At 43.1% G+C, this 25126-nt stretch overlaps 1 protein-coding gene across 4 annotated transcripts in view; it reads right to left on the bottom strand.

Annotated features, from left to right (window-relative positions):
• LDLRAD4 (low density lipoprotein receptor class A domain containing 4) overlaps positions 1-25126 on the bottom strand; it is an 819180-nt gene that overhangs the window by 69745 nt on the left and 724309 nt on the right. The window contains exon 1 of one of the 4 annotated variants that reach the window (XM_030212508.1): positions 11391-12109. The exons of the other annotated variants lie outside the window; for them this stretch is intronic. Coding sequence (XP_030068368.1) covers positions 11391-11460 — 70 coding nt within the window. The 5' untranslated portion in view covers positions 11461-12109. Of the gene's footprint in view, positions 1-11390; positions 12110-25126 lie in introns of those variants that run through there. 4 annotated transcript variants of the gene reach the window in all.

Genomic DNA, 25126 nt, shown 5'->3' with positions numbered 1-25126 from the left:
TTAGTTTATTGCCTCTGCTTGTCTGGACTGACTGAGAATCCTGGTGGTTTGTGTGTTGGGTCTGTGAGTACTTTCCAGGAACTGTGGGACCACTGAGAATGTGGCCCCAGTAACCTAAAAATCACTGGGGAATACCTTGAGAGCAGGAGACTCGCCCAGAGGCAGTCGGGACATAGTCAGTGGGAAGAGGGTGCTAGTGTAGAGCACATGCCGCAGGTGCAGGTGAACCTGAGCTGTGATGGGGATAGACCCTCTAAGTGGCCGAAAGGTAGCCCCAAGCGGGTGGCTAGGCATTTCGTGACATAATTGAATTTTGAATCTTTCTGAAATATGTGTAAATGGTCAGTAGCTAGGTTTGGGGACTCAGCTGGTTCTCCCACATTTTAAACCCATGCTAGTTTAACCCTTTTGTCTGTATGTGTCTATGAATTAAATCGTTCTGAAATGTGACCAGAAAATTCAAGTTGCATCCAGACACAACATCCATAAATTTGCCTACAAGGAGATTGCCATCCAAAAAATGGAGCACACAGGCCTACATGAAAGCGAAGGTTTTCAACTAAAGAAAACCCACTAAGGGATGTGACCTTTAGTAGTTAGTGATCATGCTCTGTCACAGTTCAAGATACTTATAAGGCTGCCTGAATGGGATCTTTCCACTGATTCATCATCTCAATTAACCGAGACTTTTATCAAGACGACTCAGAAAGACACTAACTAGAAAGAGGTTCTTGGTTCTGCAGAACTATACTTGCTTCTAGCTGCATTGCATTTTCTACCTAGTTATAGGTGGTATATAGAATAAAGCACAACACTCAAGCAGAGAAGAAACATGGAAAACAGCAGCACAGGCACAGAATATAACAGCAGATAAGGGTGGTAAGCCAAATTACTGTTTGATGTGCCAACCTTTAGACATATTATATTGAACACCTATCATTCCTCCATTTTTATGTGGGAAAAGCAATTTTAATTCCAGCATGGACATTTTTTGGATGATTCTACAGAATTTCCAGGCTCTGTTGGGTATGGTGAACATGCACTGTTTTAATCAAACTTGTGGCATGCAGAAGCTAGATTCAATAAGAAAAAGAGCCTTGCAGTTTTCAAGCACAAGTACTGTTCAGCTTATAGTGTTAGTAGAGAAATGATATTATAATGAAATGAAGTTTATCTATTAGAAAATAATTTGAGAAGTATATTACTCTTGATTCTAATTTTTCAGAGCATATAGGTCTGGAATTCAATAGCATCATTATGCTTTTTTAAAATTCTGGAATGTGCATCAGGCTGGTATAACATCAGAAGCGTAGACCAGTGTCTGGACTCCTTTACCCTACTTTAGTAAGAATCTACATCATGCTTGTCCTTAATCAGTTTTATAAGAAAAGAAAAAACAGGAAACATCTCAATGCTACTTTCTCGTTACTTGTGCACAGTTTGGGTAAGCATAAAAAGCTGGTAATCATGTTTTTTTTTTTACACGTTCTCACAAAGTTTCTGTCTCAGAACATATTTAAACTACATCTGCATTGATTTGGTAACCTAAACATGCTACACTTGTTGAGAAGTCACTGTTAAAATGGTTCTCCCAGTTGTCAGCCTGTGCTTGCAGTTCCTGGGACTAGAGGTTAATAATCTCCTGTAGGTTTAGCAGAGGGCTGAAGACTGTAAATTCTGACAATCCCCAATGGGCCTCATTGATTCACAGTCACGCAACCAAACTTTAGTTTTCAATTTTGGTTTCAGCAGAACACAAGCGATAATTTCAGCTGCAGTTTCGGTTTTAGCCGAAAGTGTTTAGGCAGTTTTGATAGCACTTTTGGTTTTGATGCAACTGAAAAAAAAAAAAACAGTTTTGGACGGCCTCTAATCCAAACACCCCTTAAGCTCACAGGATGCTTGAGTAAAATCCTTCATTGTGTTCACTAAGGAGCAATTTGAGTTTAGTTTAGCATTCCTATGCTCTAGCCCTGGAAATGAAATATGATAACACTGTTATCCATGGCAAAATAGGTATAAGCCTATGGTACTAAATAACAAGAACAAAATTGTACCTATTAGAACTCTGAAATATAAGTTAAAATTGCAATATCCCCCTCCTGCCTTTTCTACCCTTGCTTACACCTCTCCTACTCCTTCACCCCTGTCCTTCTCTACCTACCTATCACTTTTTGTCATTCTGTTATATTTAACTTTTATTTTCTTATCAAAATCCTGTAATCCCTATTACTATGTAAGCCGCATTGAACCTGCTTTAAGTGGGAAAGTGCGGGGTACAAATGTAATAATAATATATAATAAAAATTGCATGCCTTGGTCTCTCTGATGCAAGGTGCATATTTGGCTTGTTCAGAGACAGAGAAACCTACAGTAGTCATGCTTTAATAATCAAAGAACTGCCTTCATCAGCACAAGGATGAAGGTTTTAAGCACTCAACTAACCACAAAGCTTGCCATGAAATGAAAAGATGGCTAGACAGAAAAACAAAAACAAACAGGAATATGGCAATACTTATGTACTTATGAAAGAAAAGAATAAAATAAAAAAAAACAAATTTAAAAAGGCAGACAAACTAATTTGGCTTTGACTGCTGTGGACAATTATTGGAAATGAAACCACAGTGTCATGGTGATGAAAGGATTATCCTAAAAAGTCTGCTTTCAGAAAGGGATAAATTGTTTTGTTTTCCAAGGGGAAAGTACAGCATTCATTGCATCTCAGACGAAAAACGCACCATGGAAGCACAACTGGTTAGATTTCCTGAGAAATTAATTCCTTCGTAGGCAATGATTTCGACTGAGGTACTGATTAAAACAAGGTTCCAGAGACAAATTTATGTTCTTAACGATAAGGTAGGATAGGCATGTTCTGGGCTCGTCACAATTAACACAGCAGTAGGCCTGAAGAAGCAGCCTAATGGTTAGAACAGTTGAACCTGGGGAACTGGGTTTGATTCCCACTGTGGCTCCTTCTGATCCCTGGGCAAGTCACTTAACTCTCCACTACACCAGCTGAAAAAAAAAGAAAAAAAATGAACTTAGGGATTGTGGCAGTGGTGTAGCTATGGGTGGGCCTGGGCCCACCCAGTATGGGTTCAGGCCCACTCAAAATTCTGGCACCTTTGTTATGGCTGGCAGGGATCCCAAAGCCCTGCCAGCTAGAAGAGATCCTCTGACAGCCAGAACAGCTCATTCTCCTACTTGCTGCAGCTGGTGGCACTGTCTGGGCATGTGTAGGAGGGGAAAGGCCAGCACAGCAGCAACAAGTGGACAGTGCCGTCGGCTGCAGCAAGGAGAAAAATTAGCTTTTTTGGCCGCTGATACTAATTGGGTTTCTGCCAAGTACTTGTGATCTGGATTGGCCACTTCTAGAAGCAGGATACTGGGCTAGACAGACCACTGGTCTGACCCAGTATGGCTATTCTTATTACCTCTTTCAGCTGGCAGGGCTTGGGGATCCCCGCTAGCTCAGGTATTAATTTGCTGGGGGTCACTGGTGAAGGAGCAGGGATAGGGGTGTGGGCGGAAAGCTTGGGTGGGGGGGGGGGGGGGATTGTGTGCCTGCCCACTTTGGGATCAGGTTCACCCAAAATAAGTCTGGTTGTGCCTCTGGATTGTCAGCCCACTAGGGACAGAGAAAGTACTTGCATAACGTAAACTGCTTTGGATGTACCACAGAAAGGCAGTATATCAAATCCATAACCCATGACCCTTCACATATCTTCCTGGCCTGGGGGAGGAGAAACGGCATTTTTTTTTCTCAGCCCAAGCTAGAATGGGGGGACTTACCTTGGGCTCTAGTTGCAGGCAGGTGGGCTCTCCATGGTAGGGCTCAGTGGCGAAAGGAAGCCTTCTGTTTATACATTTCTGGAGTGGCTTTGAAAGTGACTTGCTGTTGGATGGTGGCAGTGGAATGCCCAAGCACTGGGGGAGGGGCTGGGGCACTGTTTGTCAGAGCTGAGGTTATCTGGTTAATGAAGCTGCAGCCCTTGTTAACCCAAATCTAGTCCCTGTGTATACTCACTGTGTTGTTGGTTACTCTGAAAGAACAGTCGGGTCTCCCATTTGTTATATTAATACCTTTCCCTTGAGTGAGGATGTGGGTGTAAACACTGCTAACCTCCTAACTGTAGGCCAGACTGCCTCCCAAACACTAGAGGCAAGTCACATTTCAGGCTTGTTCATACTGGCTGTTAAATCTAGTTAACGGACATGCATAAAAAGTTCAGACTGCTACAAACCACAGAAGTACCAGAAAACCTCTGCCTCATTTCCTGACTGGAGCACTGCACCCAGAACAGCTTAATTTTAAAGCTGCTGACAAGATTACAAACGACTTAGTATTCATACTTGTGAGATGGCACTTGTATGGTCAACATAAAAGCTCAATTTTTCTTCTTTAAGATCAGAAGCATGTCAACATTAGTGAGTTCATAAAGAAATTATTTTTTTGTTGTTGTTTTTTTTTTGTTGTTACCTTGGCTCATAGTCCTATGAAAGGAGGAGTGCTAACAAACCTGCCCCCATGTTTACAAAGCCGCGTGGCAATGCCGAAACACATGTGTTGACTTTAGCGCAGCTCTGTAAACAGGGGGCTGGAGGTGTCTGCTCACCTTAAAGTGCAATAATAATGCAAAGAAACGCCAGCTTACACAGACATTTCACAGCTTCATTTCACAGGAGAATCCTTTTCTAAATGTAATGTTATGAAACATATAAATGAAGTAACCGAAGAGGACTGGGTCTGTTGTCCCCACGTACAAATAATGCAGGTTAGTCGCACAATTATTTAAGAACAAAAAAATGTGTTTTCTGCCTAGTCAAATCTTCTCTTCTCTGATCTGCAATAAGGCCTTTTGAAATAAGTGCATCTCTTCAGGGGAAATTAGCTACCAGCCCCTGCTGACAAACAAGCCAGCTAGGGGAAATGGGTGAATAAAACAAGACTCATCTACGGTGTCTTAAAAATTCAGGCAGGACAGATGTTGACAATAATCAGTTCAGACCAGGGGTGAGCATCCTATGGCCTGCCATTGAATTTTATGCGGCCTGTGAGACCATGGAAAGTCTACACAGAAAACATTATTAACCACAGTTTAGGGCATTTTAAATATTGTATTTCACAAATATTTTCAGAATACTACTACTACTACTACTTATCATTTCTATAGCGCTACTAGATGTATGCAGCGCTGTTCACTTGATCATGAACAGGCAGTCCCAGCTCCACAGAGCTTACAATCTAATTAGGACAGACAATCAGGACAAATAAGAGATAAGGAAATACTAAAATGAGGATGATAAAATAAGGGTTCTGAATAAGTGAATAAGGGTTAGGAGTTAAAAGCAGCATCAAAAAGGTGGGCTTTTAGCTTAGATTTGAAGATGGCCAGAGATGGAGCTTGACGTACCGGCTCACTCTAGCAGTTTATTTCCATTGTTTGTTTATTTATCACAACTTTGTCCACTTCCGGTTCTGACATAATGTAATGTTCTGAAATGCTAGGGGTAGGAATAGTACTTTGTATAAAAGTTGCCCATCCTTGGTTCAGACAGATACCACTTTAGATGCTACAAAGCAAACTAAGACGACATCTCTGTAGGGGAACACTCCTGAAGACCAGAGCACTGCATCAATATTATGGTCAAAATACAGTACTAAGAGGAAAACGATCAAGGAACGTAAGACTTTTGAAGTTAAAATGTTAAAATATCTTGAAACGTACAAGAAAGGACTTAAAAGATCTGGGTTTTGTATTACATCATAAACCATAAAATTCTACTTCTTTGTCACCTACTGTTCACCCATTCATCTCTCTCCTGTTCCCCCATGCCCACCTTTTCCCCTTGAGGCTATCACAGGAATACTTTTATGATTCACTTACATATTATTCTAGTATTCTCATCTTTTGCTCATACCACCCTGTCCTGAGGAAGGAGGATTTAACCTCTAATAGCTAGTCAAAAAATGTATCATCTTATATATTATTTTTGCTAAAAATTCAAACAGTTGGCAGTTAAATGAGCAACCAGAAAGACAAGCTAAGTACTACTGCTTATAAGCCAAGAGAGAAAACAGCAGCATTCCATGCCAAAATTGGCTTAACTCTTCAAAAAGCTCAGAGTGAGATGTAGAGCATCCTTAACTGATGCAATCAGTGGCATAGGTACGGGGGGCCACCCCAAAATGGATCTAGGGCACATGGTTTGGCTCGAGTGGGTCCCCAACTCCCGGCACCTGAAGCGTTTCTCCAGCTCTGCTCTCCTTATATTGCCTGCCCTGCTTCCCTCTCGTCGCGTGCATGTTCGATTTTAGTGAACTGAGCATGCTCCATTTCAAAATCAAGCATGCGCAACGTGAGGGGAAGCAGGGCAGGCAATGTAAGGACAGCATTGTTGAAGAAATCCTTCAGCTGGTGGGGTTGGGGACCCCCATCAGCCAAGGCATGTGGCGTTGCAGCACAGGGGGAGCGGAGGAAGGCCAAAATGTGCTCCCTCACTTTGGGCTCTGGATCCCCCCCATTTTGAAGTCTGGCTACACCCCAGGATGCAATGCATGCAATATCTTCACAGTGAGTATCACAGTGAGACTGGGACATCATGGGGGCAATTCTATAAAGTGCGCCACAAGTGAGGTGCCAAAATGGAGCACACTGAGTGCAAATTCTATAAAGGCACCTGTGCACCCACATTCCATTATAGAATACTAGTAAAAAAGGCCCGTTTCGTAAACAAATGAAACGGGCGCTAGCAAGGCTATAGAGAGAGTGAGAGTGTGTATATGTATGTGTGTCTGTGACACAGAGAAAGTGTGTGTGTGTGTCTCTGTGTGAAAGAGAGTGTGCACAGGTAGGGTGAAAATGAAGACACAGCAGTGAAATTTTACATAGGACAGCTGAACCATTTGAGGCGTGTTTGTGTGTCTGTGTGAGAGTGTGTATATGTGCGTGGGTGCGTGTGTGTGTGAGATAGAGACAGTGTAAGTGTGTGTGTGTGCGCGACTGTGTGAAAGAGAGTGTGAAAGGGTAGGGTGAAAATGAAGAGACAGCATTATAATTGTACATAGCACAGCACAAACATTTGAGGCAGTTATTGCCTTATCTCCCCTGTCGCCCCCTCCATACCCAACGATTCGTTCCTTGTCTTCCATCCCCTCTGTGTCCCGTGCGTATGTGTGTGTGAGAGAGAGAGAGAGAGAGAGAGGTGCTAGCAGTCCCTGTGATAGTGGCAGGTCAGTTGCTCATTATAGCCAGTTAAGAGTGAGAGTGTGTGTGTATGTGCTGGTTTTTTTCCTTCCCTCATATGCCCTCTGTGTCTGTTGTTTGTGTGTAACGTTCCGTCGCTTAGTAACGGGTTCGCCATGTGATTGGTTGAGTGTCATTGGTCCGCCCTCGACGTCATGACGTTTTACTTGGGGGGCGGGGCCAACACTCATGGGCGAATTCCTGGTTTCACCACCATGCATTTAGAACGTTGGGACTTGTGGAGGCTTCAGAACGTTGGAGGTGCGTTTTATATAGAGAGATTAATATAAGGTGGCATTTATGAATCAAAATTTAAGTGTGCTCACTTATGCCCTATCCATGGCTGGTGTAAATGCGCATATCTAAATGTAGCACTTTATTTTATTTATTTATTCATGACACTTATACCCCACATTAGCCCCAAACAGACTCAAGTTCAATCTGGTTTACAAATAATAAAGTGAATAAAACATAATAATGTACAGAATATAACACAAATTACAATAACTTTCAAGAAGCAAATTAATACATGTGAAGTAAGTAACCAGGGACTTAGACTATCTCAAGGACAAACAATTAAGGGTGGATAGGCGAAAGCATAATTAGGCAGAACTAGAAGGGAAACAAGATTAAAGAAAAGGGTATCGGTAAAATTCAAATAGAATTCTTTGTATTCAGAAAGGCCAGACTGACGAAATGTGTTTTTAGAAGACTTTTAAAAAGTTAGATAATCATCTGTATACTTGATTGGTTTAGGAAGAGAATTCCAAATTTTAGTGCCTTGATAGGAGAAATTAGCAGAGTGAATTTTTTACATACCACATTCTTACAGATAGGGAAATGTAAGACAAGATATTCTCTAGATGACAAATTTTATAACCCAAGCATACAATTGACACACCCATGCCCCACCCATGTGCCCTCCACTGTGAACGTCCTCTTGCAGTTGCACGCTATCTGTCAGATTCTATATAGCACGCCTAGAGAGCTGCACTGAAATCCAGGTGTATTCTATAACAACACGTGCAACTTAATTGGCTTAACAAGCTAATCAGGATTGACAACAGCACTTAACAAGCAATAATGAGAACTAATTAGCAATAATTGGCATTTACATATATTCTGTAATGAACTGCCTAAATTGTAATGCATGCAGTTCAAAAAGGGTGTGGATATAGGCAAGGAAATGGGCATCCCGTGGGTATTCCCAATTTATGTGTGTAGTTATAGAATATGGTCCTGTAGGCGTAAATCTATGTGCAGGGATTTATGACACATTTTCATTGGTGTAAATGGATGCTGTGAGGAATATGAGGGTGAGAGGGAGAATGAAGGCACATGGAGGAACAAGGAGGCTCGAGAGGGAGGGAGACTGGGTAGAGAAAGGAAGGAGTATTTTCCCCTGGAGGACTGGAGAAAAGGAAAAGACTACAATTCCCAGCAGCCCTTGAGTACGTTCCATGGTAGAAACAAGGACTTCAATCCCCAACAGCCCCCAGAGGAGGTCAGGAGAAGGGCAAGAGAAGGGAGTTGGAAAAACCTGTCCCAGAGAGCCAGGATGAGGGAAGGAGTTCTGAACCTGCCCAATCAAGCAAATGGAGAGCAGCTGAGCAATGGGTGTGGGGAGGAACCTATGGACTGGCAAGGGGAAGAAAAGGGGGAGAAACTAGAGCAAGAGGAGCAGATGGAGATTGCTGCTCTGACTAAACTGGAAGGAAAGGAGGTGAAAAAGGAGAGGGCTGCTCGGGAGGAGAGCCTGGTAGAAGAAGGGAAAAGGTGGCTATCCCACAAGGGGAGCTGAGAAAACAGGTTTACCACGGAAGGGTCATGCAGGTTGTGGTCAGGGTATAATGCTGGCCTGGTTAGGGAGGGTCCCTTGCCACTCTCCCTAGGACTGGTTGATTTCTTTTGAAAGGGAGAGAGGAAGAGTGGTGGTTTTGGGCATAACTGCTATACATGAACTGCTAGGAGTTTGAACCCTTTCTGAACTGCTGTGTTTGGGGAATTGTTTTACATAACTGCTTACATGAACTGCTGGGGAGTTTTGAACCCTTTTTGATCTACCGTGTTTGGAGAATTACTTTGCATAACTGATATACATGAACTGCTGGGAGCTTGAGCCCTTTTTGAGCTACTCTGGAGAATTGCTTTGCATAACTGCTTTATATGAACTGCTGAGATTTTGGAATCTTTTGGGGGTTTTTGTTTTGTTTTGAATACTATGCTTCTTGAGAAATGCTGTGGTGGGAACTACCTTTGGAGGAGCAGTTGACACAAAGGGATTACAATAAAGTATACTGATCTGACCTTGTGGATTGCCATGTGCTCTATAGCAGTGGATTACAGCACACAGCTCAGTTAAAGGGTTGAGGGACTCAAGAGTCTCCCACTGCAGGAGGCTTTTCCAAGAGTCTCCCGGTGGTGGAAACCTTACAATGCACAGTTTTAGAGATATCAACTAAGCATATTCTATACACTTAGGCGAAAATGTTTACCATGCAGATTTTTTGGCACCTTATATAGAATCTGTCCCTATAGAATACTGTACATGCACATAGCCCTTATACACCTGAGTATCACACACACAAGTGCTGGTATTCTACAATCTTAGCAATGCATATGTGCTTAAATTTAGGCCCTAAGATTATTGAATTAGGGGGCATATGTATGCCTTCTTTCCCCATCCTCCCCTGAGCATCGTTATCCACTTTAATTGTCACAGTACAGATCTGCTAGCTGCAGTCTAGCCATGTTAAGATCTCTAACATCACAATCCTATCTCCTTCTGGTATCATCAACAAAGCAACAATCATAATAAAACAACATCCATGTAGCTAGAACCAGACATTAAAAATCAAAAGATCCTACAATACCCAGCTCCATTTTCCAAAGGCCATGCTGTCTTCTATAGATAATCTAAGCCTAGCAAAAGTGAACAGTAGCGAAAACAGCCCTACACTAAATAATCACAAAGTAATGCCTTGAACTTCCATCCTGTTAGAGCAGCATTAGCAAACCCTGTGCTACAAGTTCACTGCCTGAATGACAAAGGCTGATTAGCTCTGGACACTCAGAGAAAACCTTTGGCAGGCTCACCGGTGATATGTCTGCAAATGAAGACGCTGTTCTTGGCACCCAGTGGGTGCATCAAACTCAAATCTTTCCTAAAATACAGACATCCACGGAACGCGATGTCACTCCCAGTGCCGACCCTCTACTGTCTACATTTCCCCCGTCCTCGGGGGATAACAGCCTCCCTCCTGCCAGGAGTTCCTCTGGAGGCTGGAGCAGCACTGCAGCTCTATCAGCTTGCAGTCACCTGAGCAGCAGCAGGGCAAGGAGTTCTGCAGCACACATATACATGCCTCCGGGCACCAAACATCGTCCACTGAGAACCAATTAGCAGCAAACTAATAGGAGGCAGTAAGAAAACACTTTTGGTTCCAATTTTTACGCTACCTGAAGAGAAACCGCTAAAAGCCCACTTTTCGCACTAAAACTACCGATGTACAACACATGGTCATCCTCCACCAGACTCTTAGGTACCACTACACTGCACCCAAGTAAACAACATCCTCGGAACTTGCACCGCGCCCACGGAAAGTTTTTAGAGGGTAAGAGCACACTCAACAAACAGAGATGCATAGAGTCAAAAACATAGGAGCCAACTTTTCATAATTATTGTGGGTGCTAATCCCAATGGAAATAACCCCTCCCTGGAGTCACACAAGGAATTTTCTCAATATTGGGGGGTGCTCAAGCACCCACAGAGTTGGCTCCTATGGTCAAAAATCAGAGTAGCATTAACATATAGAATGGGGGGGAGGGGAGCAAATGACCTGCCGCCCCCCCCCCCCCCCCCGAGAGCTCACGAATTAGTACTTGCACGGGCTCTCTCTTATGTGTTTCTGTGCCCTGTATAAAGATTATTTAGCACTGTCTGTGCCAAACTTTCCAAAGCAACCTCTTTCTCACATCACCCGTTTCCACAGACTTCAAAGGCGCAAACCCTTTGCAGGTCTTTCCTAGTCAGAGGGGAAACTCTTCCTTGGCAGGTTGGGTCGGGAGGCTACTCCTCGCCCCTCACCGGGACACACATAGGAATGACAGAGACGAAGAGAAGGGGGGGGGGGGCGAAAATACCTTTTCCCAAGAGCAGGTCCTTGACGTGAGCTTCGTTGCCGGCTGTGCTGTTGCGCTGGTCACTGGACATAATAATCCCGTCCCCTCCGGGCGCGCGGGCGCGTGCAGGGGCGCGCGGCGCTCAGCGCATCCTCCCGCCCTGGGGGGAGGCGCGAGACGCTCCTGCTGCTGCCTGCCTGGTTCGACTCCCGCTGCCAGACTCATGAACGCTGCGAGACGGCGGGCGGCAGCGCGAGACCCTCCCTGCAGCGAGTCCAGCCAGCTGCCGGAGAAAAAAAAATCTGTAGAAGCAGAGCTCGTTAAAGAAAACAAAAATCATATACACAACACACGTAGATAGGCTGGGTTTCTCCCCGCATCCTTAATTCCCGTGCCAGTTTTCCGCCCGTTCTTTTCCAAATGCAGAATGTCATGTAAAGAAAACGGGAAAGAAGCTAGTGTCCTGTGCCGAAAAGCTACTTCGAGTGGTTGCCTTTAAAAAAGCAGAGGAACCCGAATGAAACGAAAAGCGAACGCTGACGAGATTGTTAGCGTGACAGAAAAGTAGCTCCTCGTAGCCACACCGGGAGAAGCCCAGCGCGCTCTGCTCGCCCTCCCCCACCGGCAGAGAGGGCCCGGCTGCGAGTCTTCCGTATTTCTGCTCCAGTCCCGATGTACGTCATTCCATGCTCAGAACACTTTACTCACTACTTCAGAGCAGACTGATGCTCTCGCTCCCTCTCTCCGCTTCGTTGCCAAAAGTATCCAGCTCTTGGCAGTCACTCACACATGCTCGGTTTAGGGCAGTACTACACTGGAAACTAGCGCTGTCAAAAACCACACCAAGAGTTCCACTTTCACTCTTCCTCTTTTGGCGGCTCCCGGCCCAAATCTCACCTATGTAAACTGCTTTGAATGTAGTTGCAAAAAAAAAAAAAACACGGAAAGGTCTATACCAAGTCCCATTTCCCTTTCGCTTTTGAGTCAGCAACTTTTTGCATTTCATTTTAGAACTACTCGTTCTGTGCAAGCAGTAGACACATTTCACATCCTATTCGCTCAGGGAGCTGAAATAATGCAGTTGCTAGACTGGCTACCTACCCAGGGCTTTCACAACTGTATCTCATTCATGTCACAGCATCAGATATTTTGGGGAGTGGGGAGAGGCTATGTGCTAAGCATTCTTCCCCACAGAGACATAATGGGAAAACCCTTTTATTATTACCAGTTTATATTCCTGAGGGAGCATGCCAGTAATAGCTGACAGCTCTCATTCCCACAGCCACCATGACAGATGCGACTCTAGCCTTCTGCAAGGTTCACAGTATACTAGTTTAATTAACATTAGTTATTCATGTCAACATCAACATTTTTACTCCCCGGCCAACGGCAGCAGACACTGCATAGAAACCAGATACTTATCTAAAAGGGAGCTTTGCACTGCATCACAAGTGCAGCATAGCTGTTACTGCTATTTTATTTATTGATTGATTTGGATTTATTTACCTCCTTTTTGAAGGAGTTCGCACAAGGTGGTTTCCAGCAAGATTAAGTCAAACATAAGCAATATACAATTACATCAGTAAAAATATTTAAATAACAATACAAAGTATGGCATGGTATGCTATGGTGAGATATTACCAGCTGAGACAACAGCAGAAATTTTCGGGAGGATTGTAGATACTTCATTAACATTGGAGCTTCGGATTAATAATCTATTTTAGATAAGACAGTTTAGGTTGGTGAAAAACCATATTTTATGAGGATCACTTTGCCTTAGTGGTCCAGTCGCTGATACATTCCCAGATAGATTATTATAATTCAGTTTATTCTGGAAGTTCCACCAATTTACCAAAGAAATTTCAATTATTACAACACGCTATATGTAAAATGATTTTTAGAATGAAGAAGTATGACATCAACAAAGGTGTCACACTAAAAGATTTCACTGGTTCCCAATTCAAACTCAAGGCGCCTTTAAGATGTTGTGTTTGGTCTTTCTAATTCTATCTGGCTAAGCATCCGTATTTTTCATAAACCTGATTGGGTTATCATAATCTAATAAAACATTCTGGGTTTGTGACCGTAGTTTTCTGAGCTTTTCATCTGTCTTAGTTCTTTTTTCTTTCAGGCTGTATATATTTGGAACAGTGTGCCCATGGGAATTAAATGCAAACCCACTTGTCTTATTTTGGAACGATTTAAAAACATTTCTTTTCAGAAAATATTTGAATTAGACAACTCTTAAAACTGTTTGATTTTTGTACCACTTCATTTTACTAATTTTCTTATGATTGTATTGGCTCGCTCTTGTTTTTGAACCACTCAGGACCAAGGAAGGATTAAGCAGTGAACAAAAGTTTAAAATTAGATTAGATCCAATAACCTCAGGATCCTCCCAGCAATTCAGCATTATCTTCTTTCATCTTTGTCACTCCCAGAGAGGCTTCAAAAGAGTCTAGTCCCTTCAGTGGCAATTCTCTAGCTATGCCAGGCCTTTTCTCTCTTCTCCCAGCCCTCAAAGATGGGGTCAGTGGAGACAGAAATAGAATGTAATGGGCTCCCCCAAAATGGCAGAGGTGTCAAGCATAGCAGGGCAGAGATGGATCTGCAGGTACACTCCTGCATAAGAAATCGTCCCTACTATACAGATCTTACAATCTAGTTATGAAAATTCTACATGACATAAAAGAGGCTATTGGAAATGGCTAAAATTTACAAGCAGCCTAAAAAGAAGAGGTTTTAGATGGGATTTCAAATATGTCCAGAAAGGAAGTATGATGCATTAGCTCAAAAAGTCTGATCCAGACAGTAGTTGGCAGATAAGGGTCTTCTGGTCATCTAAACTTTGCTCTGGCCTACTGTGTCATTGCGGACTCAATCTCTAGTCACCTCCATTTCTTTCGCTGCTTTTTAATATATTTTTCCATTACGTTCATTCCCGCTATTCCAGGACGAGTGAGTAGTTATATACATCGACCAGCAGGTGAAGATAGAGAATACAGAACTGAGCACCACTACATAGCTCCCTGCTAGCAGCTCAGCTCCTTAGTATCTTCTATCTCCAGCAGGTGGATGGACAGACTTCTTCTGTCTCTGGTTCTGAGGCCTTGCTCCTGGTCCAGTTGGTCAACTGGTTCCCAGTTGAGCAGACATACCTGGTGGTGCTGGGTCCCTGTCGTGCCTTCCCCCTGGGGTGTTCTGCACATTTTCCCTGTTTTCCCTCTGTGTGAGAGCCTGCTCAGCATCCTGTCTGTTCAGAAGATGAGGAGTCGCAGGCAACACAGTGAGTCTGGCAGGCTGGTGCTGCTGCCGTGCCCTGCTCTGAAAGGGGGGGTGACTGTGTCCCCGGGTAGCGTGGACCCAGGGTGGTTGGTCCTTTCTGCTGTGCTTAAGGCCTTGGGACATCGATGGGAGCACTGTGTGTCGGTGCTACAAAAAATAAAAATAAAACCATGGAGGAAATGGAGGAGCAGTTTAATGATTAGATCAGTGGAGTGAGAAACAAGGGAGCCTGGTTGAAATCTCACAACTGCTCCTTGAGGTCTTTGGCAGATGCAAACAGACTCTGATTCCTCCGAAGACAGAAAACTGCCTAATCTACCTGAATGTAAAAAAAAAAAAAAAAAAGGACATATTTTTGCTTGTTTGTGCTGTGCTCCAATTTAAAAAATAAAAAAAGTGGGTGCATAGCCAGGTGCACCACATGTTTTCCTGCGCAGCGGCAGTCTCTAGCCATGGCAACCCCCGCTTAGTGTGTGACCTGCTGCCCGTCTTGCAGTGAGCGGTGTTCCTCCTTGGGCCGCTGCACGGTGTGCAGTCTGGTTCCCAAGTGGAGGAGCTGATTCAGGGCTCACACATACAGGGCGCGCTCGGTCACAGCTGCACGTTTCTTTCGGCTCTGGTCCCCGGTGCAGGGCCTTGGTGCTTCGCCTCAGAAAGAGGCAGGAATGGTAGCCATTTTATTTTTGCCTGGCAGAAGCGAAGCCCCTGCACTGGCAGCTGTGTAGGTGGGGGTCCCTTCGGGGGGAGGCCCTGGGTCAGGGCTAGCCCTTTGTCTGCTCCACTGGGCCTTGGGCTGGTGCTAGGAGCCTTTTCTCCAGCAGGCCTAGCAGCTCTGGGGAGAGAGAGGAGATGGGGATCTCCCTGCCTGTTCCCAGGGGATCGCGACTGCTGCCCCGTGGAGACTTAGTCTCAGAGTTCGCTCCAGTTGGGCTGCTAGGAGGCGGCCCCCTGATTTCAGAGGCACTTGCAGCGCTCCCTTGGGGAGTTTCTGGAAGGTAGTCAGGTGGCTAGCCTTATGAAGAGCCTCAGGGGACCATCCAGGGTATTTCTTCATTCACCTGGACATTCGGGTCCTGCTTGCCACAAGGTGGAGTGCGTCTGACACAGGCCTAAAGGTTGGGAGGACCGTGCTATAGAGCTGCAGGCTTTTATTTGTAGCCCTTTAGTGGCACAGGCCTGTTTGCAGTGACATCAGCAGTCCTTTTTCCCGGGGCAGTCCCCGGGCTGCCTGGATGGAGGCAGGCTTAGCCTGTTTGATAGACACTGTGTATGTCAGTTTTTAAGCCACAGGCATGTCTTTGACGCTCTCCGTGAGGCGTCAGTTCTGGCTGCGGGCGTGGGTGGCCGTTGCCACTTCAAAGGCCTGCGTGGTCAGGTTACTCTTTTGAGACACATTTCTTTTTGGGAATGACCTCAACAATTTGGTTCAGGAGCTGGGTGAGCGGGCCCCAGCGTCCTCCAGGAGAAATTAGGACTTACCTGATAATTTTCTTTCCATTAGTTCTTCACACTATTCCAGGAGCCCTCCTGTGGTTTGACGCCCTGATTGGTGGCTCTATGCATGGTCTTTGGATCCTGTTTTCCAGGGACCTTGTCTTCGGATGGTTCTTGGGGCTGGATATGTTGGATGCTGACCATGCGCCTGATTGGGCAATCTTTCTTCCTTGCTTGAGGACTGATACTAAGGAGCTGAGCTGCTAGCAGGGAGCTATGTAGTGGTGCTCAGTTCTGTATTTTCTATCTCCACCTGCTGGTCGATGGATATAACTACTCACTCATCCTGGAATAGTGTGAAGAACTAATGGAAAGAAAATTATCAGGTAAGTCCTAATTTTTCCATAAATGATCTAAAGATGGGAATAACTTGTGAGGTAATTAAGTTGCTGATGACACACATTCAGAGGATATGGAAAAATTGCACGAGGACCTTATGAGACTAAGGGCCAGATGCATCAACCAAACGTAAAAAAATCTAAAACGTAAAAGTCCTTAACGAATTTGAAAAACGAAGAATGCACCAAAAAAACAAGTCGCACATGTTTGCTGCGGTATTGTAAAGTACAATGCATTATACTGGTGTAATCCCCGTCGGTAATCGGCCCCTAAAGCATGGATGGAGGGAGCCGTCGTTTTAAAGGAGGAGAAAGGGAGGGAAGAAATTTGATAGTTACTCCTACCTTGATAAAACTGCATTGGTTGCCTGTTCAGGCTCACATCATATTTAAATTTGCAGGTTTGATATTTAAGATTTTTGCTGGTTCTAGTGCAGAATATTTAAGCGGATTCTTTTCATTTCCTTTAAATTTGAGATGCTCCTGAGCTGGAGGTTCTCGATGGTTTTTCTTCCCTTCACTTTTTGGTATTAGATATAGGAAGGGTTTTTTTTTCCTTGCAGTTTGAAAGCCGGGCAGCCCTAACGAGAGGTACAGACCTCTTGTTAGATTTCTTGGCGTTTTGCTGCATTAAGGCAATTCGAAAAGGATAGTGCATCTCGTTACAATAGGGTTTCTACATGAATCGCTCATCTGCATTCCATTTTCGTTAGCTGCTACCATCATCGGAAAAAGGCCTTTAATGCATGTCACGGTTTAAAACTTGTTCGTTAATGGGTTGTAAAAGGGTCGTTAAAGTTTACTGTATCTGGCCCAAAGTGTATTCTATAAGATTTAGGTGTGGTATATAGAAAACGCTTAAGTTGATATTCCAGCGCCTAAAACTACACACATCCATTTACACCAACGAAAATGTGTTGTAAATCCCTGCATGTAGATTTACTCAGGCTGGGCCATATTCTATAACAATGCATATAACTTTGAGCACACCAATGGAACACCCATTTCCCCACCCATAACCATGCCCCTTTTTATATGAGCGCATTAGAATTTAGGTGCAGTGAGTTTCAGCATATGCTTAGCAAGTTATGCGAGTAAATTCTAATTATTGTCCATTAGTGCTCATTATTGCTTGTTAAATGCTGTTAACAATGGTGATTGGCTTGTTAAGCCAATTAAGTTACGTGCATTGTTATGGAATACATTTGGATGTAAGCGCAGAATGCTAGGTGCGATATATAGAATCTGGCAGTTAATGTAAGCGAGTGCAAAGTGATGCATATGGGAAAAAGGAACCCAACTATGTGATGCAAAGTTCCACATTAGGAGTCCCCGCCCAAGAAAACATCTAGGTGTCATCGTTGATGATACACTGAAACCCTCTGCTTAGTGTGCAGTGGTGGCTAAGAAAGCAAATAGAATATTAGGAATTATTAGGGAAGGAATGGAAAACAAAAATGAGAATGTTAAAATGCCTTTGTATTGCTCCTTGGTGGAACCACACCTCAAATTCTGTGCAATTCTGGTGCAGCTCTGGTCACCGTATCTAAAAAAGATATAGAGGAATTAGAAAAGGTACAGAGGAGGGCAATGAAAATGATAGAGGGGATGGGATGACTTCTCTATGTGGAAAGGCTAAAGCGGCTAGGGCTCTTCAGCTTGGAGAAGAGAGAGCTGAGAGGAGTTATGATAGAGATCTATAAAATACTGAGTGGAGTGAATCGCTTGTTTACTCTTTCCAAAAATACTAGGACTAAGGGGCACACAATGAAATTAACATGTAGTAAATTTACAATCAACTAAAGAAAATATTTCTTCACTCAACGTGTAATTCAGTTTTGGAATTTATTGCTAGTGCATGTGGTAAAAGTTGTTAGCTTAGCAAGATTTTAAAAAGGTTTGGATAATTTCCTAAATGAAAAATCCATAAGCCATTATTCGATGGACTTGGGAAAATCTACTGCTTATTTCTAGGATAAGCAGCATAAAATCTGATATACTGTTCTGCAATCTTGCCAGGTACTTGTAACCTGGACTGGCTACTGTAGGAAACAAGATACCAGGCTTGATGGACCTTTGGTCTGTCCCAGTATGGCAGTGCTTATGTTCTTATGTTGTTATGCATCAATACGACCACTGAAGAAACGGGGGAACAAGTGATAAAGTTCATCACTTTGGTCTTTTATTAATCTAAAATCACAAGTTACTTCTCTATGTCTGAAGAGAAATAGCTTAGTTCCATATGGTAAGGGTAGGTAGGTAGGGGAGAGTGAGTGTGCATGAATACGTTGGGGGAAGAAAATGTTATGTTTGCACCATGCTATCACACAATTAGCCCATCTCTAACAGGAAGTCAAAGTTTTCTGCAAAGACATTCAGATCTAGCACTGGTCAGAACAGTCCCCTTGCACTAGACCTAACTTGACTGCTATGCAAAGTACACTGTACATACTGTATATGGAAGATTTCTTCTTCATCTGTCAGGTAGAATGAAACTATAGGTTGATGGTAAAGCAAAGCTGAGAAGACTCGGTCATGTATCAGTGCATTTAAGAAAGCAAAACAGTAAGTAACAGAACTGGCAGTGCTTCAGATGTTGAGACCGTGAGAAGTAGTACTTGCATTGTATAAATAAAACATTGCTCCTGCATTGCTTTATGCATTCTATCATTTTATGCATTCTATCCGCTGCAAACCCTCATTCTACCCTTTGATTTACCTCTTAGGCTTTAATTCCACCTAACCCTCATTCTTCTCCCCCCTAATTAGATAGCGTCTTCAGCCAAGAAGAGACTAAATAAATAAAGGAGTTCACTTTAAAAGCATGTGCATTGGCTACATGTGTGAATGGCAGCTTTCGAAAGCCACTATTTCTGCATGTAGATGGCCGGGATGCAGCAATTTCAATGGGGTGTGATTTGGGTGGGGTGGGAGTCTGCACTCTTTGCAGAAAGTGCACACTCTTTTGAAAGAGTGTGCTCTATTAATAAAGCAGATACCCCCCCCCCCCCCAAAGTTAGCTTTCCTATTGTTTCAGGCAGAAAATGACATGTCATTTCAAATGAATACAGCAAGCAATGAGTGAGGAAAAAAGAGGTCCAAGGAAAACAAGATTTAAAAGTCTATTGTATTTCTCATCATGGTTGCAGAGGAGCCTGCTGTTCCTATGTTCAATTACTAGTGCCTCATTTGAACTGCATCCTTTGGTTTGTTTCAAATTAAAAGGACCAACACTACAGAGGACTGGATTCCCGATACAGGCGGTATTGCCGAAACACAGCCCGTGTCGACTCATGCCTCCAGCTGAACTCAGCTGATCCTCAGGAGCTTAGCCGAGATTGGGTGGCCGAGCCGGTGGTGGGAGGCGGGGATAGTGCTGGGCAGACTTATACGGTCTGTGCCAGAGCCAGTGGTGGGAGGCGGGACTGGTGGTTGGGAGCCGGGGATAGTGCTGGGCAGACTTATTCGGTCTGTGCCAGAGCCTGTGGTGGGAGGCGGGGCTGGTGGTTGGGAGGCAGTGATAGTGCTGGGCAGACTTATACAGTCTGTGCCCTGAAAAGGACAGGTACAAATCAAGGTAAGGTATACACAAAAAATAGCACATATGAGTTTATCTTGTTGGGCAGACTGGATGGACCATGCAGGTCTTTTTCTGCCATTCTCTACTATGTTATTATGAACTGCATGTGTGCTGAATTTTAATCAATACAATAGACTTGGACTACTTTTTTCCCCTCACTCACTGCATGCTGATTGCTTCATACCTGTAAGTCAAGACTTGACTCGGGCTATGTGATGAGAAATACAATAGACTTTTAAATCTTGTTTTTTTGGACTTCTCCCTAACAGACTTTGCTTGTGTAGGCACTGGCAAATATATACACACTTGTCAAATCGGTACATATGCATGTATATACTGCAGCCTACACATGTGAAGCTCCAAGGGAAAGATGCTTCTCCTGTTTGGTGTCATGGCAATTTTTTTTAAAAGACTCTGCATTTTGCAGAGCTTCTTATCAAATAAGGGGGAACTAAGCATACTCTGTCTCAATTCTGATCTCTACAGTACATCTCTCTATATAAAACGCACCTCCAATGTTCTGAAGCCTCCACAAGTCCCAACGTTCTAAATGCATGGTGGTGAAACCCGGAATTCGCCCATGAGTGCTGGCCCCGCCCCCCGCGTCAAACGTCATGACGTCGAGGGCGGACCAATGACACTCAACCAATCGCATCACGAACCTGTTACTAAGCGACGGAACGTGACATAAGACACATCGCGGAACAATGAAAACCAGCAGCACACAGTTGCTACGCGATGTCAACAGCAATGCTAAAAGGACCATATAGATCTCTGCTCTCCACACAAACAACGGACACGGAGGGCATAGGAGGGAAGGAAAAAAACCAGCACATACACACACACTCTCACTCTTAACTGGCTATAATGAGCACCTGACCTGCCACTATCACAGGGACTGCTAGCACCTCTCTCTCTCTCTCTCTCTCTCACATACACACGGGACACAGAGCGGATGGAGGACAAGGAACGAATCGTTGGGTATGGAGGGGGCGGCAGGGGAGATAAGGCAATAACTGCCTCAAATGTTTGGGCTGTGCTATGTACAATTATAATGCTGTCTCTTCATTTTCACCCTACCCTTTCACACTCTCTTTCACACAGACGCACACACACACACACACGCACCCACACACATATACACACTCTCTCACACAGACACACAAACACGCCTTAAATGGTTCAGCTGTCCTATGTAAAATTTCACTGCTGTCTCTTCATTTTCACCCTACCTGTGCACACTCTCTTTCACACAGAGACACACACACACACTTTCTCTGTGTCACACAGACACACATACATATACACACTCTCTCTCTATAGCCTTGCTAGCGCTTGTTTCATTTGTTTATGAAAAGGGCCTTTTTTACTAGTAAGTACATAAGCATCACCATACTGGGACAGACTGAAGGTCCATCAAACCCAGTATCCTGTTTCCAACAGTGGCCAATGCAGATCACAAGAACCTGGCAAGATTTCAGAAGAGCAAAACTAATTTTATGCTGCTTGTCCAAGGAATAAGCAGTGGCTTTTCCCAAGTCCCTCTTAATAATGGTTTACAAACTTCTCCAAAACTTTATAAAAACCCTACTATGCTAACCACTTTTATTACACTCTCTGGTAACAAATTCCAGAGCTTAATTACACAATGAGTGAAGAAATATTTACTCCGATTTGTTTTAAATTTGCCACTTAGTATTTTCACTGAATGCCCCCTAATCCTTTGTACTTTTGGAAAGAGTAAACAAGCAACTCATGTCTACCCATTCCATTCCACTCAAGATTTTATAGACATCTATAACTTATCTAAAATGGGTCTTCATGCCAGAAAGACAGTGCAAGGTCTGATAGATTCTCTACCTCACTTCTGTTGCTTGCATAAGTTTTACAATCTGTCAATGTTTTAGGCTGAAGACAAAGACACGCAGTAGTGATAAGAACCTTCCCAGCTGTCTTTTTTTTTTCATCCTAAATATAGGGAGAATGTACAATCCATACAAACTGTCAGTGAGCTCTGCAGTGAATCTGTAAAACTAAGAATTTGCATACTAGACTTGCTCTGTTTTTGCTTGGCTTCCTGCTGGTGGGATTCTACTGCTTAGGTTAACAACCAGAAGCCACCAACAGTAAAACTTGTGGGGCTATTAGCAAGGGGCTCCAAAGGAAACCATTTACAGTTTCATCATGTATAGACTACAAAGGGGTTCATTTTCAAAAGAGAAAAATGTCCAAAAAGTGGCATAAATCTGCATTTGGATGTTTTTCTCACAAAAACGTCCAAGATGGTATTTTCAAAATCAATTTTTAGACGTTTTTCTATGAAGCCCGTCAGAAGTGCATTCAAATCACAAGGGGGCATGTCAGGGGTATGTTAAGGGCGGGATCTGGGTGTTCCTAACACTTGGACGTTTTTCTGCCATAATGGAACAAAACAAAAACATCCAGGGCTAAATAGACTTAGACATCATATCAAAAATGCCCCTCAAAACTGTTGGATTATTTGTAGTAAATAATTAGCAGATTTTAGTACACACAGCTTCAGCTTTAGAAATGTTAATTTCTTTCTTCATCTCTCTCTCATTCATCCCTGAATAATTCACTGCTGAGTCACTTTAAAGTTGAAGTAACAAAACATCTGTTTACTCACAGTTTGCAGTTAGATTATAATCAGACAGGCTTATATATACATATTACTATACATTTGTATTATCAGCTCCTTCCATGTGCTTAGATGGTAATGGATGCTCACACCACCATAGATCCTCTCAGGTTAGGAGAGATCATGAGCTCCATGTGCTCCATGTGCTGCATCTGCTGCATCTACCCCCACAGGAAGTTGCATAGCTGTGTGACCTCTCTAAGTAATTCACATCAGAGGTCACAGAGTAATCACAGAGAAATAATAGGTGACAGGCAATGCATGTAAAATACAATTACATTCCAACAAACCCCTTCTCATGCATAACTGTCATGCAATTATTTATTCATACAAAGTCCAAGCTTTATACGCAGATTCACAAAATGTTCTCTGGGTAACGGTTTGGTCATGATGTCAGCTGTCATCTCACTGGTGTGACAATAGTGTAGACTGATGACCCCTTCTTTCGCCAACTCTCGCACGTTGTGGTATTTCGTTGCGATGTGCTTGGTGCGTGACTGAACCTTGTCATTCTGTGACAGTCGGATGCAGCTCTGATTATCTTCCATTATCTGGATTGGTCTCTTTTCAGCTATACCAAAATCCAGCATAAGTTTTTCAATCCACATCAGTTCTCTGCACGCTTCCGATACGGCCACATATTCAGCTTCTGTAGAAGACAAACTCACAATACTTTGTTTATGACTGGCCCATGAAATTTGTACATTTCCATACATAAACACATCCACTTGTGGATTTATAATCAGAATGATCCCCTGCCCAATCTGAATCACAGTAACATATTAGTTTTGGATTACTATTGGCTGAAATCTTTAATTTACAATCAATGGTACCCTTTAAATACCTTACCATCCTTTTAACTGCAGTCCAATCTGATTTGGTAGGTGAGCTGACCCTTCTGCTCAAAATTCCTACTGCATTTGCTATATCAGCCCTGTATGTGGTAGCTAGATATAAAAGCTTACCTATGGCTGATCTATATTGGATGTTATCTGGTAAAGGTTCTCTTACTGTTTCATCCTTCAGAAAATCAGTGATCATGGGAGTGCTTACAACTTGGGCATCTTGCATACCTAAACTTTCAATAAGCTCATTTATTTTCTGCTTCTGGCTTAGAAGATAAGAACCATCATTTTGTTTCTCAATTTCTATACCAAGATAGTATGACACATTTCCAAGTTCTTTTATCTCAACATTGAGGTTTAAACACTTTACAATGTCCTTGTACTCTTGCTCACTTTTGCTTGCAATGAGCAGATCATCAACAAAAGCTAAAATGTATGCATATTGTCCATTTGTGCACCTAGTGTACAAGCATTTATCTGCTTCACCTTGCTTAAATCCTAAATTTGTCAATATTTCATGCAATTTTTCATTCCAACATTTTGCACTTTGCTTTAATCCATAAAGACCTTTGTTTAATTTACACACTAGCTGTCTTTGTTTTGTATTTATGAAACCTGTTGGCTGTTCCATGTACAAGTCTTCAGTTATATCTCCGTGAAGAAATGCTGTTTTCACATCAATGTGGTTGACTTGCATGCCTTTTGAGACTGCAATGCTCAGAAGTGTTCTGATTGTCGTGTGTTTCACTACAGGTGCAAACACTTCATCAAAATCTTCTCCATATTTTTGAAGATATCCCTTTGCCACTAATCTGGCTTTATACCTTTCCACTTTTCCTTGTGCATTCCTTTTTAACTTGAATACCCATTTGCATCCTATAGCTTTCTTGCCAGGAGGTAATTTTGTAAGAATCCAAGTATTATTTTTATCCAATGCATCAATTTCTTCTTGTGCAGCTTTATGCCATTCAGCAGCTTCTTCTGCTGACATTTTCTCAATCTCATCCCATGTTAAGGGCTCTTGAGCTTCTGCTGACTTTGTTAGGTAAGACAGTCTTGGGGGTGGAACACCTTTGTTTTCCCTGGATGAGCGTCTGACAACAGGTTGGTCTGACCTTTCCGCATCCTCTAAATCTGAGAGTACTTCTCCAATTGATTCCCCTTCTCCAACTGTACTGTCTTCTTCAATGATCCTTTCTGTGTCTGCTTCCTCTGCCTGTTCCTCGTTAGATACAGATGAGTTGCTTTCAGACATCTGCCTTGGTATGGCATTTATATACACTGGCATGTCTATTATGGTTCTAGTTTCATATTCTGGATGATAAGGCTCATCTGGGATAATCCAGCCTTTATCAACCCTTTTGTTTTCATCAAAATATGTAACATGTCTTATGCCAACAATGCCAGTTTTCAGATTCAAAATTCTATATCCTTTGTGTCCTGGAGCATAGCCAACTAAAATGCCCCTTTCTGTTGTGGAATCCAGCTTATGCCTTCTTTGCTTTGGTACATGAGCATATGCTGTACTTCCAAATGTTCTTATGTGTGACAGGTTT

Source organism: Microcaecilia unicolor, chromosome 1 (assembly GCF_901765095.1).
Source record: "Microcaecilia unicolor chromosome 1, aMicUni1.1, whole genome shotgun sequence".
Lineage (NCBI taxonomy): Eukaryota > Metazoa > Chordata > Amphibia > Gymnophiona > Siphonopidae > Microcaecilia > Microcaecilia unicolor.
This window is presented reverse-complemented; position numbering and strand designations above follow the sequence as displayed.